At 51.6% G+C, this 13,860-nt stretch overlaps 5 protein-coding genes across 5 annotated transcripts; 2 read left to right on the top strand and 3 right to left on the bottom strand.

Annotated features, from left to right (window-relative positions):
- Nucleotides 1-1,001: 1,001 nt before the first annotated feature.
- PV08_10668 (uncharacterized protein) lies at nucleotides 1,002-2,616 on the bottom strand (the record flags this gene model as incomplete). The annotated part of the gene is made up of 2 exons (XM_016384982.1): nucleotides 1,002-2,456; nucleotides 2,506-2,616. 2 exons carry the CDS (start codon nucleotides 2,614-2,616, stop codon nucleotides 1,002-1,004), a joined length of 1,566 nt encoding a protein of 521 aa, XP_016231584.1.
- Nucleotides 2,617-4,711: 2,095 nt separating this feature from the next.
- PV08_10667 (uncharacterized protein) lies at nucleotides 4,712-6,476 on the top strand (the record flags this gene model as incomplete). The annotated part of the gene is made up of 2 exons (XM_016384981.1): nucleotides 4,712-5,376; nucleotides 5,438-6,476. The coding sequence occupies 2 exons, from the start codon at nucleotides 4,712-4,714 to the stop codon at nucleotides 6,474-6,476; spliced, it is 1,704 nt and encodes a 567-aa protein (XP_016231583.1).
- Nucleotides 6,477-8,148: 1,672 nt separating this feature from the next.
- Nucleotides 8,149-10,333, bottom strand: PV08_10666 (lysine-tRNA ligase; the record flags this gene model as incomplete). The annotated part of the gene is made up of 3 exons (XM_016384980.1): nucleotides 8,149-9,587; nucleotides 9,635-9,954; nucleotides 10,146-10,333. 3 exons carry the CDS (start codon nucleotides 10,331-10,333, stop codon nucleotides 8,149-8,151), a joined length of 1,947 nt encoding a protein of 648 aa, XP_016231582.1.
- Nucleotides 10,334-10,454: 121 nt separating this feature from the next.
- Nucleotides 10,455-10,837, top strand: PV08_10665 (mitochondrial import inner membrane translocase subunit tim10; the record flags this gene model as incomplete). The annotated part of the gene is made up of 2 exons (XM_016384979.1): nucleotides 10,455-10,555; nucleotides 10,642-10,837. 2 exons carry the CDS (start codon nucleotides 10,455-10,457, stop codon nucleotides 10,835-10,837), a joined length of 297 nt encoding a protein of 98 aa, XP_016231581.1.
- A 369-nt stretch (nucleotides 10,838-11,206) lies between these two features.
- Nucleotides 11,207-13,765, bottom strand: PV08_10664 (uncharacterized protein; the record flags this gene model as incomplete). Its single annotated transcript, XM_016384978.1, has 1 exon — nucleotides 11,207-13,765. The coding sequence occupies one exon, from the start codon at nucleotides 13,763-13,765 to the stop codon at nucleotides 11,207-11,209; it is 2,559 nt and encodes an 852-aa protein (XP_016231580.1).
- Nucleotides 13,766-13,860: the final 95 nt, after the last annotated feature.

Raw genomic sequence — 13,860 nt, 5'->3', positions numbered from 1 at the left:
TGCACAGCGCGGATCAGGTACTGTAGGTTCGTAAGTCTCCCACCAGACAAACAATACATCCAGGGTCGACTACCTACGAATAGCAGTGAAGATAGCTGGCCAGGTGTACCGAGACCGGCCGACCGACTTGTCACGCACAGTGACTGACTAGTTAGTTAGTTAGTTACCAGCTACCGTGGTCCGATGGCACTGCCCCCGGCCCCCCCCCCCCCCCCCCCCCCCCCCCCCCCAAGCCTACAAATATAATTGAGGCTCCAGAGGGCTATTGTCTATTGTCAACCCACTATCCGGCCGTCGTTGCGCCTGTCGTTGCCGCTGCTGCCGCCCCCCCCCCCCCCCCCCCCCCCCCCCCCCCAGACGGGCGGGTAGAAGATCCGGGGTTGCCCACTCTTAGTTAACTGGCTAACTCAGTAGGTACCTACAATACCGACCTGACCACTCCGTACTCAACTACTAGCTAACCTACATGCCTGACCTGAATTACCTACCTCTTAAGTGAGGTACCTAAGTGACAGTCATCCCTTTCGACTAACTAACTAGTGCTGTAGTAGGTCTACAAGTACATAGTTCATATCCGTATTCATCTTCGTTCGTATCCTATAACCACCGCATGTACCCTGAAATTAAACATACCTCCTACCCGAGTGTGTATACCCAAGGTACTTACCTATCTACACATCCTCCTGCTCAAGACAAGACAGAAATCAAAAATTCAACAAAAACCAACAACGCAACTGGTACTATTCAACTTTACTTTCTATGCCGGACAAGAAATGGTCATAAATCCTTCATTTCGTTCATCTCCCTTGACGCACAACATATAACATAATAACATACTCGATTGCATTTCATAACCTCATTCAAGTCGTCATGTTGGTGTTCGTATGAGTTCTTTCCACAGCCCTCTCCACCGTCACTCGTTCAGGGAATCAATAAAAACAAATCCAAATCACTCGATAAGTAAAGTGCCCACCCTGCCTTTTGGTCACGCTCCTCAAGTCTTACCCCAAGGCAGTGACACCACCTCGAGAAGGAGCAGCATGACTTCTCTGACGATCGATTGGACTCATCGGATCCGAAGTGGGATATCTTCTCCCTTGCACACCCGTGAGGGTACCGACTCTGAGAGGTGCGCCTCCCCGTCTATGTGAACCACCTCTCTCCCAGTCTGACGAGCGATGTCTTTGTTCGGTTCCACTCCCGCTACTGCTCTCTCGAGTCAACGGCTCGAATGAGCTTTGGTCAGGGTAACGAATAGCTGGACCTCGGGGGTCCAACTGTGCATACCCCTGGGGTGGACTGGCCACTGCAGCATCGCTGCCCCAGTCTGGGTCACGCCATGGAGGGGCACCACCACGGTAAGGTGCTTGCGGGGGAGCATTGATGGCCTGCGGTTGACGATACTCTGATCGTTGAGTGGACTCTTTAGCAGCATTTGCACGGTAACTTGCATCGGAAGAATGACGCCGCTTGTGCGACCGCATAAATGAAGGAACCCACAACGAAGATTGTCGAGTCTTTCGGTCCTCGTCTGATCGGCGATGACGTCGGCCGACGTGGGAAGTTTCCGAGCTTGCTTCACTGCCCGTGTCTTCGTCAACAGTGGAAGGTGTACGAGCTGGAGAGCGATAGTGGAATGTCGCATGTGCCGACGAGCGTCTAGCAGTGGGATCGTTGGGGTCAACATTGTGTCTGCTTTTGACGGGCGGACTAGACGGATTTCCAGATGCCGTGTAGGATCGTTGACGAGAAGGGGGGTGAGGAGGTCGTTGTGCAGAATGACTCCGCGTTTTGTGTGCTCCGGTACTGGCCCTGACATCCGGACGTGCCCCCTTATCATGTGGTGGAGACGGGAAATCAGGTACACTACTTCGGCGGTGATGTGAAGCAGCTCCGCGGTCTAGTTCGTCTCGCGAACTACTCCTCGAGTATCTAGCAGGTCTTCTGAGCGCAGCGCCTGAGAAATAGCCATCGCGACGGTCGGACGGCTCGATATGAGGAGACTGATGAGGTGAATTCTTCAACCGATGCATGTAACTCTTTTGATTCAACTGCCCGGTGACCATCCTGTGCCATTTCTCCATTTCCTCGTCGGGTTTGGCGGGAAAGGAGCTTTGTGGGATATATTTGGGAAAGACTCCTCCATTGGGCATCGGGACGTTCCATTTCTGCACCGCCTTTTGCATGAAACCAACATTCTCCTCAGGACAGAGCAGTATCTGGATTGTCTGCCACCGGGCAAAGCCGGTAGGCGTTAGACAGGGGACTCTTGGTTGCTCGAAAGGACTGCAAGTGGGTTGGAGGCTGTGAAAGCACCCCAGGGTCTGGTACATGAAAGAGAGACCTCCTTCAGTGGTGCGAAGGAAGAGCGAGTCATAATTCCCGTCGACTGCGCGGTAGAAGGCCGCGAGGCGCTGAGGAGTGAGCTCTTCATTTGGTCCTGGCTCAAGAGTGGGCTGCCAACGTCAATCTTTGTGGTCCGAGCCAACGACAGTGGGCACTTACAATTACTTTGGCCAGTCCCAAGCATAGTTGTTCCAGTCGCGGGGATGCGCTCTTGTCGGGGTTGATCAAGTATCCCCAGAAGCCATGGTCGGCGGTTTGAGAGGCGTCCATTGAGCAGTCAAGAGCCTGCACTGCCGCAAATGCCGTATAGAGCTACAGCATCAATCGCTTCGGCAACAGCGTTTGCGCTCGCTTTCATAGTCAGAGCTGAGCAATTGGAGGTGGAAGTTGGTCGACGTAAGGTAGAAGAGGCGGCTAATTCTTAAGAGAGCAGTAACACGGGCAGACGACTAGGTCAAGCGCAAGCGAACCAGGCAACTGAGGTCAGTGGCTGTAGCTCAACGACCGGCAGAGAGGAGGAGGAAGAGGATGATGCAACAGATGTAGACTCAGATGCAGGCATAGGCAGGCAGGCCATGGGGAGGCCTGGTGGTGGATATAGGAAGTGTGTAGTGTAGGGAGAGACCAAGACAAGCGGCGCAGGCACACGGCAGCGGTTGGCGAGTTTGCTTCACCGCTTCGTCCCTTGGTTCCCGTGCCTTTTTGCACTGTGCCACTCACCACTCGCCGCCACTCGCCAACTCCCTTTCGTCGCCGCCTCTCCCTGTCGTCCTCTCCACCCCGCGATATTCTCGTGCCCTCCCTGGGTGTCGAAACCCGCACGGGATCTGCTTCTCTGGGCCGTCCCCAGTTGTACCCGTGGCATGGCGCAGCTTCTGTCCGGCTGCCTATTCGTTCAATTCCCATCAAATCACAGACACAACGCGCTCTGACTGGCCTGGTGAGCCTCGATCTTTTTGTCACAAGGATGATGCTGGAGGGCGTTGGAGCCTGATCAGGCCAAAAATCCCCTCTCATTTGCCGCACCAGAGGCTTGTGCCCTTTGACTCACAATGGATGGCCCTGCTAGTCCTTGGTACCAAGACATATTGCCAAAAGACTGATGATGTCGCTGCGAAACAAGAAGATGCAGGTGTGCAGGCAACACGTACCTGGGCCTGATCCCGACAAGCCAATATCGAAGTGCGCGAAACAAACAGCGATCACATACGAGTAGCATACGACACTCCGGCATGGATCTCGGACCCTCATCTTCTCTTGCTCGGCCCGTCCGTGTGACAGATCTCACAAGGCTCCCGCTTCCCAGGGGTCGTGGCACCAGGCCCAAAACAAGAAACTCATGACTGCAGATGGCTTCCCATAACGTCATTGTTCAGGTGCTTCGCTAACTTAAAGAGTTTCTATCAGGTTTTCAAATGCCTGCAAGCAATATGAATCGCCTTCAGAGTCAGCACCGCTGAGAATCTCTCAGTCTCGACCAACTGTCAGGGCACTAAGGCCGAGTAATGTGATTTGCCTACTCTGCACATCGCCAACATGGCCCACCTCATGCGGACACGCAACACTTGGGTATGGAGGTCTCCCGACCTCTTGGTCGGCATTGTACTCGTGCTCTGGAAGCGAGTCTGGACATGGATGACGGGAAGCTTGATATTCAATATCAACCGCATTGAACAACTTGATGGACCATGACCATGGTTCTAGTTGGCCAAAGATGGTAAGAGTCTTGGAGGTGCTTGATCTCACACGATTATGGACCCGTTTTTGGATGCTTCACTGCAGATGGGCCATATGGAAGGCCGCACTTTCGTGTTGACATGTTATGCATCGTGTCGACTATGGCATAGGTGACTAGAACAGGATCAGCCTTTGCATGACCTCAGTTTCACGTCTTGGATCAATTCTGCAGGATCGAGATTTGGGCTTACCGAGAAAACAATAAACCCTTGACCTCCGTGGACTGGGTGTACTAGGTTCTGAGCATCCTGTATGCGCGGCATCCTCACACCTGTGGGTTGCTTCTCTTGTATCCTGTTTACATGGTCGTCTCATCTCACCTCACTTTGATCGTCAAGGGCAATCATTGAATTGTTCGCCTCGCTCCCTCCCTCTTACATGTGATCATTGGCACCATTTGAAGGTCTCTTCTTTCCTCACATCTTCCACTTCCAGATCATCACTATCTCTCTTTCACTCTTCCCCGTCAAGGATCACGTTCTCTCTTATCCTACCCCCTCCATCTGTGTACCACTTCGTTCACAAGCGCCCAGCTACTATTCCTTGATCCATGCCTTCAACCTTTTATGGCAATCCTCTTTTCGAGCCTGACTTGACTACCGTTTAACGACATCTGGCTCATGAAACGATGCCGTTCTCTGGATCTTATGTCAGCCCTCTGCCGCGATACTCTTGGGTATCAAGCATAGGCCGGGTTCCGATAAGACCTCAACGTCGTCGTCACCATGATATCTACCGACCACAGTATTCACGAACTGATCCAACTGAAGATGCACAAAGCCATCGAGATGAGCCTCAGCAACCTCGGGTCCTAGGCCCTGAAAGACCGATGGCAGACTTGGACCAGCACCCTCGAACAGGAACTGCTGTAGATCATCCTTCAGACAGTTTGGATCGTGGCAGCACTGAAAACGAAAACAGAAGTTACTCTTCAGCAGTAGATCAACAGACATTGCTAGGTGTTGAGGAGATTACAGTCAAGAGAGAGGAATCTCACAAAGCTGTCGATGGCGAATATTCACCTTGCAGTGAGACCAACGAACGATCAAGAATTCTCGAAGACAAGCCAGAAGCCAGGATCTCTGATAATACTGATCATGGCACTACGACTGCTACCATTTCAACTCAACCGGCGCCCCCAAGTTCACCTCACATGGCTAGCCGTGAAGAGAAGGTGTGCTATTGTCCAATCTCTGAGAAGTGTCCCGCCAGAGCTAGTAACCTTCATGACTGTCGTCAATTGGTATTGGAATGGAAGAAATGGGAGAAACGCGAAGAGAATAAGCGCCCCGTGTGAGTCTACGATTTATCAGAAGTCTTTGATTGATTTTATTGTTACTAATATCTAGTGCAGTCTACCTCTAGATCGAGATACAGAGAATGAAGTCTTTGTTACGCTTGACGAAGCTATCGTCATAAACAAACTTCTAGAGCAAGTGAATACTAGATCAAGACTCTCGATGCGCCTTCGATATACCTTCGACAAAATTCGTGATTGGATTCGAAAAATGGCACACAATTCTATCTCAAGAGAAGTTCTGGATCAAGGCGACCTCCTGCGACACCTGAAGAAATTTCTTGGCGAAGACAACGAAGCTTTACGAGAAATAAAGAAAGTGCCTGTCGATATTGTTGAAGATCTGACGAGTCTCTATCGTAAATGGGAGCTGGGCGACCTCAGTGTATTGCCTCGGAGAGGCTTACTCCGGTCCGCAGAGAGAGCGCCCTGGACTGTTGATCCTCAGTACCCTTATCAAAGATCAGCTAATTTCTACGGTCATGGCCATCTCGTCAACGGACAGACCTGGATCTGTCGAGCAGCGATGAGACGTGATGGTGCTCACTCTGCCCTTCAAGCAGGGATATGCGGAACAGTTAAAGATGGGGCCCGCAGTATCGTGATGGGATACTACATTGAAGACACCAAGGAAGGTTACGCTGATCGCGACTTTGGCGAGACGATCGAGTACATCGGGACCGCTCGAAGACGACAACCTGATGATGAAGAACCCACCAACGTCAAGGATCCAGCTAAATATCGCTCATCCCGAAAGACCAAAAACACAGCTGGCGAGGGGCCAACGTGTGCTACCGAGTGCCTGATGACAAGCTTTCGAACTGGAAAGCCTGTGAGAGTGTTTCGGTCTTACAAACTACCTCCAATTAATTCGTTAAGACCACTGAAGGGTTTTCGATACGATGGCCTCTATGTGGTTAAGAAGTATGAGCTCCTAAAGAAGGAAAGACAGATTTACAAGTTCATCATGACGAGGATGAAAGAAGGTCAAGGTCCGTTGAGGGATGTTATGCCCCCATTTGAGCCAGTGAAGAAGAAGCGAGCGAGAGAGCCTTCAACTTCAAGTTCAGGTCGTCAAAAGAAAAGAAAACAATAAGCCGCGAACGGAACATGAGCTGTTGTTTGCAACTTGGAGCGGTCCGTGGCAGAGACGTGCAAGACGACAGGAGAGACGGGGGGAGGGGGGAGGCCCGAGAAACTGGAACGAGGTGTGCTATTCCATTCAACATGGGTCGAGGACCAGGAGCTGTAACTGTGGTAGGCGACTGAGCGAACGGAAAAAGCACGGCATTTTCGATAACTGGCTGGTTTTGGTGCAGAGTGCTGGTTGGATATGTGTCGTGTGGAGCAATCACGCAACGACATCGACAAAGGGGTGCTGGAAATTCAATACGAGAAACGACTTGTCGTCGTCCAAAAGGTGCTAGGTTGTACAAGGCCAGTACATTCCATCAACGATAGTTCTAGCCTGAGCCGGAGCTTCATCAATTCCACTTCCATTGTATTCCGCTCATTCTAGCCAATTTTAATGTTGGGATGTTCGCTTGAAGTGGGAATAAGAAGTAGGGTCTCGCCGAGGGGCTGGCTTTCGTTAACAGTGTGTTTAGGAGCTCACATCTAAAGAGATTGAACGGAACGTAGTAAGGGAGAGAGGAAGACAAGGAGAGGTGGTGGTGGTGGTGGAAGAGGAGGAGGAGGAGGAGAAGGAGGGGGAGGAGGAGGAGGAGGCGGGAAATGCGCGAACTATAGGAATTGAAGTATGTACACTTTGACCTTTCTCGATGTGCCGGTTCATGAAAACCAGTCTCTCGTCCGGAATAGTGCAGACGAAATGCTGCATTTTGAAGGGTTTGGGATTTCACGTGGTGAAGAGACGAATTGAACATTGGGAACGGGTGAACGCGACATGGCGCAAGTGACTCGGTCCCGCAGGTGAGAAGGGAGCGGTGGATCGACGATAGAGACGGATAGGAGGAGGGGGGAGAGGGAGGGAGGGAAGGGACGGGAAGGGAAGGGAAGGGGAGAAAAAAAAAGAAAAAGACTGGCAGAGAAAAAAGTGAAGTGCGAAATGGCACGCTTAGTTACTATTGTGTATATACGGTGTATATGCCTACGTACCTACGGAGTAGAAGGGCACAGATATAGATATTGTGTTCCCATGTATGGAATCCGTGCCACTCACTCATGCACCCAGGCGCCGTGAGGGACGATGAATCTCCGAAACAACACACCCTTCCCTCGCGTCCTCCCTCCCTCTCCCTTCCTCGACCAGGGGTAACCCGTGCACGACCTGTGTGCAACGGTACAAGCAAGCAAGACAGGTAAAACGAATAGTACCCTCTGCTTGGAAGGCCGTGTCATCATCACGTGTCCGCCGCCGCAGAACGAGGATTCGCTGCTGTGACGGGGTACCCTACCCTACCTATATACACTTTACATGGACGAGTACGTATCCCACCAACTCGGACCGACTTCAGTATCCGCAGGCAGTCAGGTACTGTACGGGTAGGTAGGGATACCTCGTACGGAACGGGCAGTTCCGTTGGCGGGAAGTACCTAGGGCAGTACCGTAATGTAACTCAAGGTAATGTCCATAGAAAAAGCACGGAGTGGAAACGAATACTGTCTTCTCCTTTTTGGTACTCGTACAGAAATACTCTGGACACAAGAACAAAATACCGGGAAGTCAAGCCCCAAGGTTCACCCACCAGGTTGACAAAGGTCAACCAACCCAGGCCAATCAAGATATTTTCACAGTATTATTCTACTTAACTCGGGACGTCCAACGAATCCTTCTGTTCAGCGCCTCTTGTCACGGCCCTCAAAGTGCCAAAACTCAACACATCGCCTATCCTCTCCCGTCCGGTGAAGAGCATGACGAGCCTGTCGATTCCGCATCCCCAGCCGCCTGTGGGCGGGAGACCCCATTCGAGAGCCTGAATGTAATCTTCATCCACGAGCATCGCTTCCTCGTCGACGATGTCTTGATCTTCGTTCTGCCGGGCCAGGCGCTGTTGGTCGGTAAACTTTCTGCGTTGCTCGAACGGCGAGTTCTCCTCCTCGTAGCAGTTGACGACTTCTTTACCCTGTATAAAAAGCTCTGCCCGCGCGGCGACGCGTTGGGAGTTGGGAGCCGAAGGATGAACGTACGACTTTGCGAGTGGAGAAAGGCACTCGGGAATGTTTGTGATCCATATCGGCTCGTCGAGGGACTTGGGCTCGATGTAGATCGACGCGAGTTTGTCGACGAGTCTTGGGACGGTAGGGTTCGAAGGGATGGGGAGGGACTTGGTCTCGAATATTTCGATCAAGTTCTTTTGCGCGTCTGGAGAAGAGAGGTTGGGTAGGTCACTGCCCAGTTCGGAGTTGAGGGTGGATATGAAGTCGAACTCGGCAAAGTGCTCACCCTCACCGATCTGCTTGATCAGTAAGCACGATTGTTCCGAGCTCGGTGCCATTGGCAGAGTTTGAATGGCGTTTGCAATGACTGTGAGTAATTGATGCGTATACGCCTTGAGTTGGCTAAGCTCGTGGTCGACGGCGTAGAACTCGCACGTGTAAAATTCCGGATTGTGCGTCTTATCGACGCCTTCATTGCGGAAGGACGGCCCGATCTCGAAGATACGGGTCATGCCGCCGATCATGAGGCGTTTGAGATACAATTCTGGCGCGATGCGGAGCGCGAGCTTCCTGTCGAAATGAGTCGAACTGGTCTCAAACGGTTTCGCCGTCGCCCCGCCAGCGGAGGCGGAGAGAATAGGAGTGCTAACTTCGACGAAAGATAGCTGTTCAAAAAAGGAGCGCATGGCACGTATCAGCGCCGACCGCGCTTTAAACGTCGAAATTACCTCGGGATCCGTGAGCATTTCTACGTGTCGTGGGGTAAAGTTTGACTCCGATGTCTCACTCGTGGCGAAGCCTGGCTGTTCGACGGGAAACCGATTCAGACAGGGAGACAAGAGTACCGGGAGCTCGGAGGCTTTGATTGTGATTTGACCATTCTTTGAGCGGAACGGGAGGCTGCCCCGAATGGAAACGTAGTCGCCGCGACGTATCAAGCGCGTTTGACGTTTGAAAGCGTCAAGGGCGATATCGGAGGCAAGGGAGGCATGGGATATGGTGACTTGTATCTTCGACTGGTCCTTTACAAGATCGAGAAAGACGAGTTTCGATCCAGATGAACGAATAGAAGATATTCTCCCAGCGACTGCGTCTGTTAAAAGATGGTACGTATAATCAACGTAGAAGCTATACCTTTTATGTCTGCAGCTGAATCATTCTCAGGGATGGCGGCCCCCTCATTGTCTTCGAACTCGCTCACGAGCGTCTTTATGTCCCTTTCCTGTCCAGCAGGTGCATATCGTGGGTGGAGATTAGTACCGACGGGTGCCAATTCTCGCATACGCTCTTCCACCTCCTTGTTTGAATACACCAAGTCCCGATCTGGGACTTCATAGTTGGAAGGCTTGGGAACCGTGGTGCTGAACTGGGCTGCTGGGAGCCATTGTAGGGTGGACGCAGGCTTTCGGTGGTGCCTGAGCTTGTGTATGCTACCGGCTCGGAACCCTGGAGATCTAGGCGGAGAGCGTTGTCAGATAGAAATACCAGGTGACAAAAGGCACATGGAGGCAAAGTGTGCTGGTAAAATCAGATATTTACTGGAGATGTAGTGATCATTGCACGCCGAAGCGAGCGTCACTCGCAGCGGTTCTTCTCGGTTTTCTCTTCATCTGGGGTCTGTTGGACTACACAGAACAGAACTTACCTTGCCGGAGCCAGCAGGCGGGACGTCTGCCATATCTGCCATGCTGATCTGCTGGACATCAATGTAGCAGCATGACCAAGCGTGATGAAGAAGTGGTGTGGAGGTGGTGTTGGGTGAAGCTCGCCTGGAGAAATTTCACCGTGTCGTCGCTTAAGCTTCGGTAGAATTTGGCGTCGAGTTGAATTCATGGAGAGCGTAATTGCGTCCGTAATTTCAAGTCTCAGCACCACCATCCCATTGCTTTCACCACCACACGTCTCTGCAGCATCCAAGTCCCTCCCTGATCACGAAGCTCATAAGAGAACCGACATGTCGTTCCTTTTCGGCGGTGGGCGACCACAGCCAACCTCCGCAGAAAAGATTGCGGCGGCCGAGCAAGAAGTAGAGTTGGTCTCAGATATGTACAAAAGGTATGTATACAGCCGGCAACGGCTGTCACTGTCAAAGATGAAGATCTCAAAATGCATTCGTGTCTTGCTGACCTCTTTCATTTCAGACTGACGAAGTCGTGTCTGGCAAAATGCGTCCCGGCCGACTACCGCGAAGCCGAACTCAACAAGGGCGAAAGCGTGTGCCTCGATCGATGTGTCGCCAAGTTCTTCGAAGTCAACATCAAAGTCTCGGAGAAGATGCAAGGAGAAGCCGCCCAAAGAGGTGGAGGCGCCGGTGCCGGTGGCATGTTTGGAATGTAGCGCTGGCATCATGGCTTTGTACCATACACCTCTACTCCCTTACTTCGGCCATGATCATGGGGAGCAGATGGGATAGCTTGGACATACGAAACATGAAGTTTTTGAAAACGTCAAGCAGCAGCGGCGTTAGAAGCCGTCGAGCTCTGTACAAATATCCTACCCTTCAATGGCATGAAGCTATCAACAGGCGACTTAGGTAAAGGAGTATTATGCTCCGCGAACTCGCATTCTAGGTGCGCATGTCGAACGGGTCTTCTCTCGAGCAATATCTCCAAACTGGCGGGATGAAGAGAATCAATACCATCTCACCCCCTCTATAATTCCATCCTTTGTGAACCCTTGACGCCTCGCTAAAATCAATCATAGCGGTCAATCAGATTTGGATCCTCTCCTTGAGCCCAAGATATTGAACATGCGTTGTATCCAAGGGAGCGAAGCTGTCTTTCCTTCGCCTATCAACTGCTTCACTTTGTCTTCGATAGCGAGAACATTGCGCTCAAAGTCGTTGACCCCGTCTTCAACCTCCTGTAACCTTGATTGCAAGGAGTCGAGCTCATAGTCCATTTTAGCCCCCAGCATTTCAATCCTCCTTAGACTTTCAGTTAATCCTGCCTTTTCGTGAGAAACAACGTCGGATGACGTTGCTTGCAAGGTCTGGTATTCCTCCAATCGATGATAATAAAGCTCGTGTAGGTGTTCTAGATTCTGATGAGCAGCGTGATCTAGTGCTTCCACATGGGCGACTCTGCTTTCTGTAAAGGGTATAAGTGCTCGCTGGATGGCTTGTATTCGTCGTGACTTCTTTTGCGCAGCAGCCACCAGGGAATCACGCTCAGCAAGAGCATTGGTGAGATCACCTTCAATTTGACCTTGGACAACGCCCTCTTCAGCTACACTTTCTGGCATTCTCAAGACGGCATTTTCGAGAATGCTGAATGACAAGTGCCGGTTGAGCCTGTTCGCTCGAGGGTTGTCGACGTCCATTTGGCTTGTGAGTGCGACAGCGCTAGCAGAGCGTCGCAGGACTCGACTGTGTAATCCCCTGTAGGGCATCTCGGCCGAGAAATTCCTGTAGATGTCAGAGTTGAACTCGTTGCGCAGCTCGGCCAGTTCGGCATTGACTTTCTTCCTTCTTGGAGAATCTCCCGGCAAGATTTGTCGCAGTTGTTGTCGATGAGAGGGGATCTGTTTCTCATGAGCAACGTCTACGTCTTCGAGACGCTGCCGACGCAGATCCTTTGGTGGTGTAGTTCCGGCTTCCCGCAAGGCCATATCAAATGCTGGTGGCCCGGTTGGTCTGGAGCCCAACAGAGGACGTGAGCTATAATCACGATGTACATGACGGGTTGATCTGGCATCCCCGGCATCAATCCAGTCTTGGACATCTTCGCCATCCCTTGAAAACTGAGAGCGATGGGTCTTCAATCCTCCCACGGCATCTCTTATGCGATTGCGATTGGATTTCGCATCAGAGGTCTGGTTTGTCATGCCGGTATCCATCCTCTCAAGCGTCACACCTTCGAACATTGAATCGGACCGTTCTCCAGTCCAAAGGAAATTACCCTGGTCGTCGGTCTTGAATACTCGGCCGTTCAGTGAGTCAACGGCAGACACAAAGTCTCCAGACTTTATTGGTTTGCCCTGCCATAGCCACTTCAATGTTGGACCAGTGACAACCTGGGCAAAGCGCTCAATGTCAAGGGTCTCTGCTTCAGAGATACCGACCTTGTCGCGAGCTCCCACAATGCCCATGACCATCTCGCCACCTTTTCCGCTCAGCTCAGCTACAGTCGACTTAACGGCCTTTGGAACGGTCCAGCCTTCGCCAGCAGCACTCTTTGCTGTTGTCCGGTGCAATCGATCGAGGGTTTCACGATCCAAACGTCGCGTCTTCTCCATTTTAAGACTTTTCTGGAAATGACCAATGGCACGTTTCATCTGGTAGATATCAAGGACGTCTTTGCCGACTGTGCACCCAAAAGCTTTCAGACGATTATATGCGCCGATCAGAAGGCCCAGAAGAGCTGCCACGCTGGTTGGACCTAAGACGCCATCATTGGGTCCAACATTGTAGAAATAGGTGCCAATGTCAGTCCACCAATCCTTGACGGCATTCTCAGTAACATCGCAGAGAAGTCCATCAACATATGCTGGTTGTAGTTTGCCGTACATCACTAGTGCAATCTGACAGACGCGGACCAATTCGATAACTGATTGATATAGCGGTACGCTTTCGCTGGTTCGATATAAATGATGAAACTTCGCAATAGTGCTTTGCTGAGGAGGCTGGAGATTGAGACCGCCCCTTCCCGAACAGCCCATACGTTTCAGGTTTTCGTTGACAATGAAGTCGTCCTTGTGTTTCTTGACATCACCATCTGGAATAGGGATTACCGTCAGATTCGATGGGAAGCTGCTTAAATTCGTGACCATGAGAGTGCCCAGTGGCGTGTCCTTTTCTTTAGCATAGGACTGGGTCACTGCTTGGAAGTAAATTTGTAGTCGAGGAGACCAAGAACTTTCGTCACTTGGTACTGCCAACACGTTGACCAGAATAGAGTGCGATGGGTCGCCGGTGTAGGTACAGATCACGATTGTTGGGTGAGATCTTGAGCACGCCCATTGTTCCACAATGTACAATTCGTAGCCTTCCAGTCGCCTCCAGCGTTCGATAGGATCCGTTGCGGGATCCTCTTCCAAGTAGCGGAATGCAATGTGATCCGAAAAGACCATCCGCTTCTTGCGGCTCAGGCCAGGACGACCCTGTCTTGAACCGATAGAGGTTGGGCTGGAAAGAGTGTTGCCATCCTGGACGGGCGTCTCTGGGTCACCACTGGGACTCGACCTTGAAGGCTTTTCTCCCGGCGAGCCCATATAGGAGTGGTAGGGAGATAAAAAGGTCGGGGTGCTAAAGTTTAGCCCGCTCATGGTTCTATATTGTTGGCATGAGCTAACAAATTAGAAAGGATTCATCCAGGGACAAGGTCTCGGCCATGGTCTGTGGGTGCGTGATGGACGAGGGA

This window comes from Exophiala spinifera (genome assembly GCF_000836115.1).
Source record: "Exophiala spinifera strain CBS 89968 unplaced genomic scaffold supercont1.8, whole genome shotgun sequence".
Taxonomy (NCBI): Eukaryota; Fungi; Ascomycota; class Eurotiomycetes; order Chaetothyriales; family Herpotrichiellaceae; genus Exophiala; species Exophiala spinifera.
Note: the sequence above shows the minus strand (reverse complement) of the source record. Positions and strands in the feature narration are given on the sequence as shown.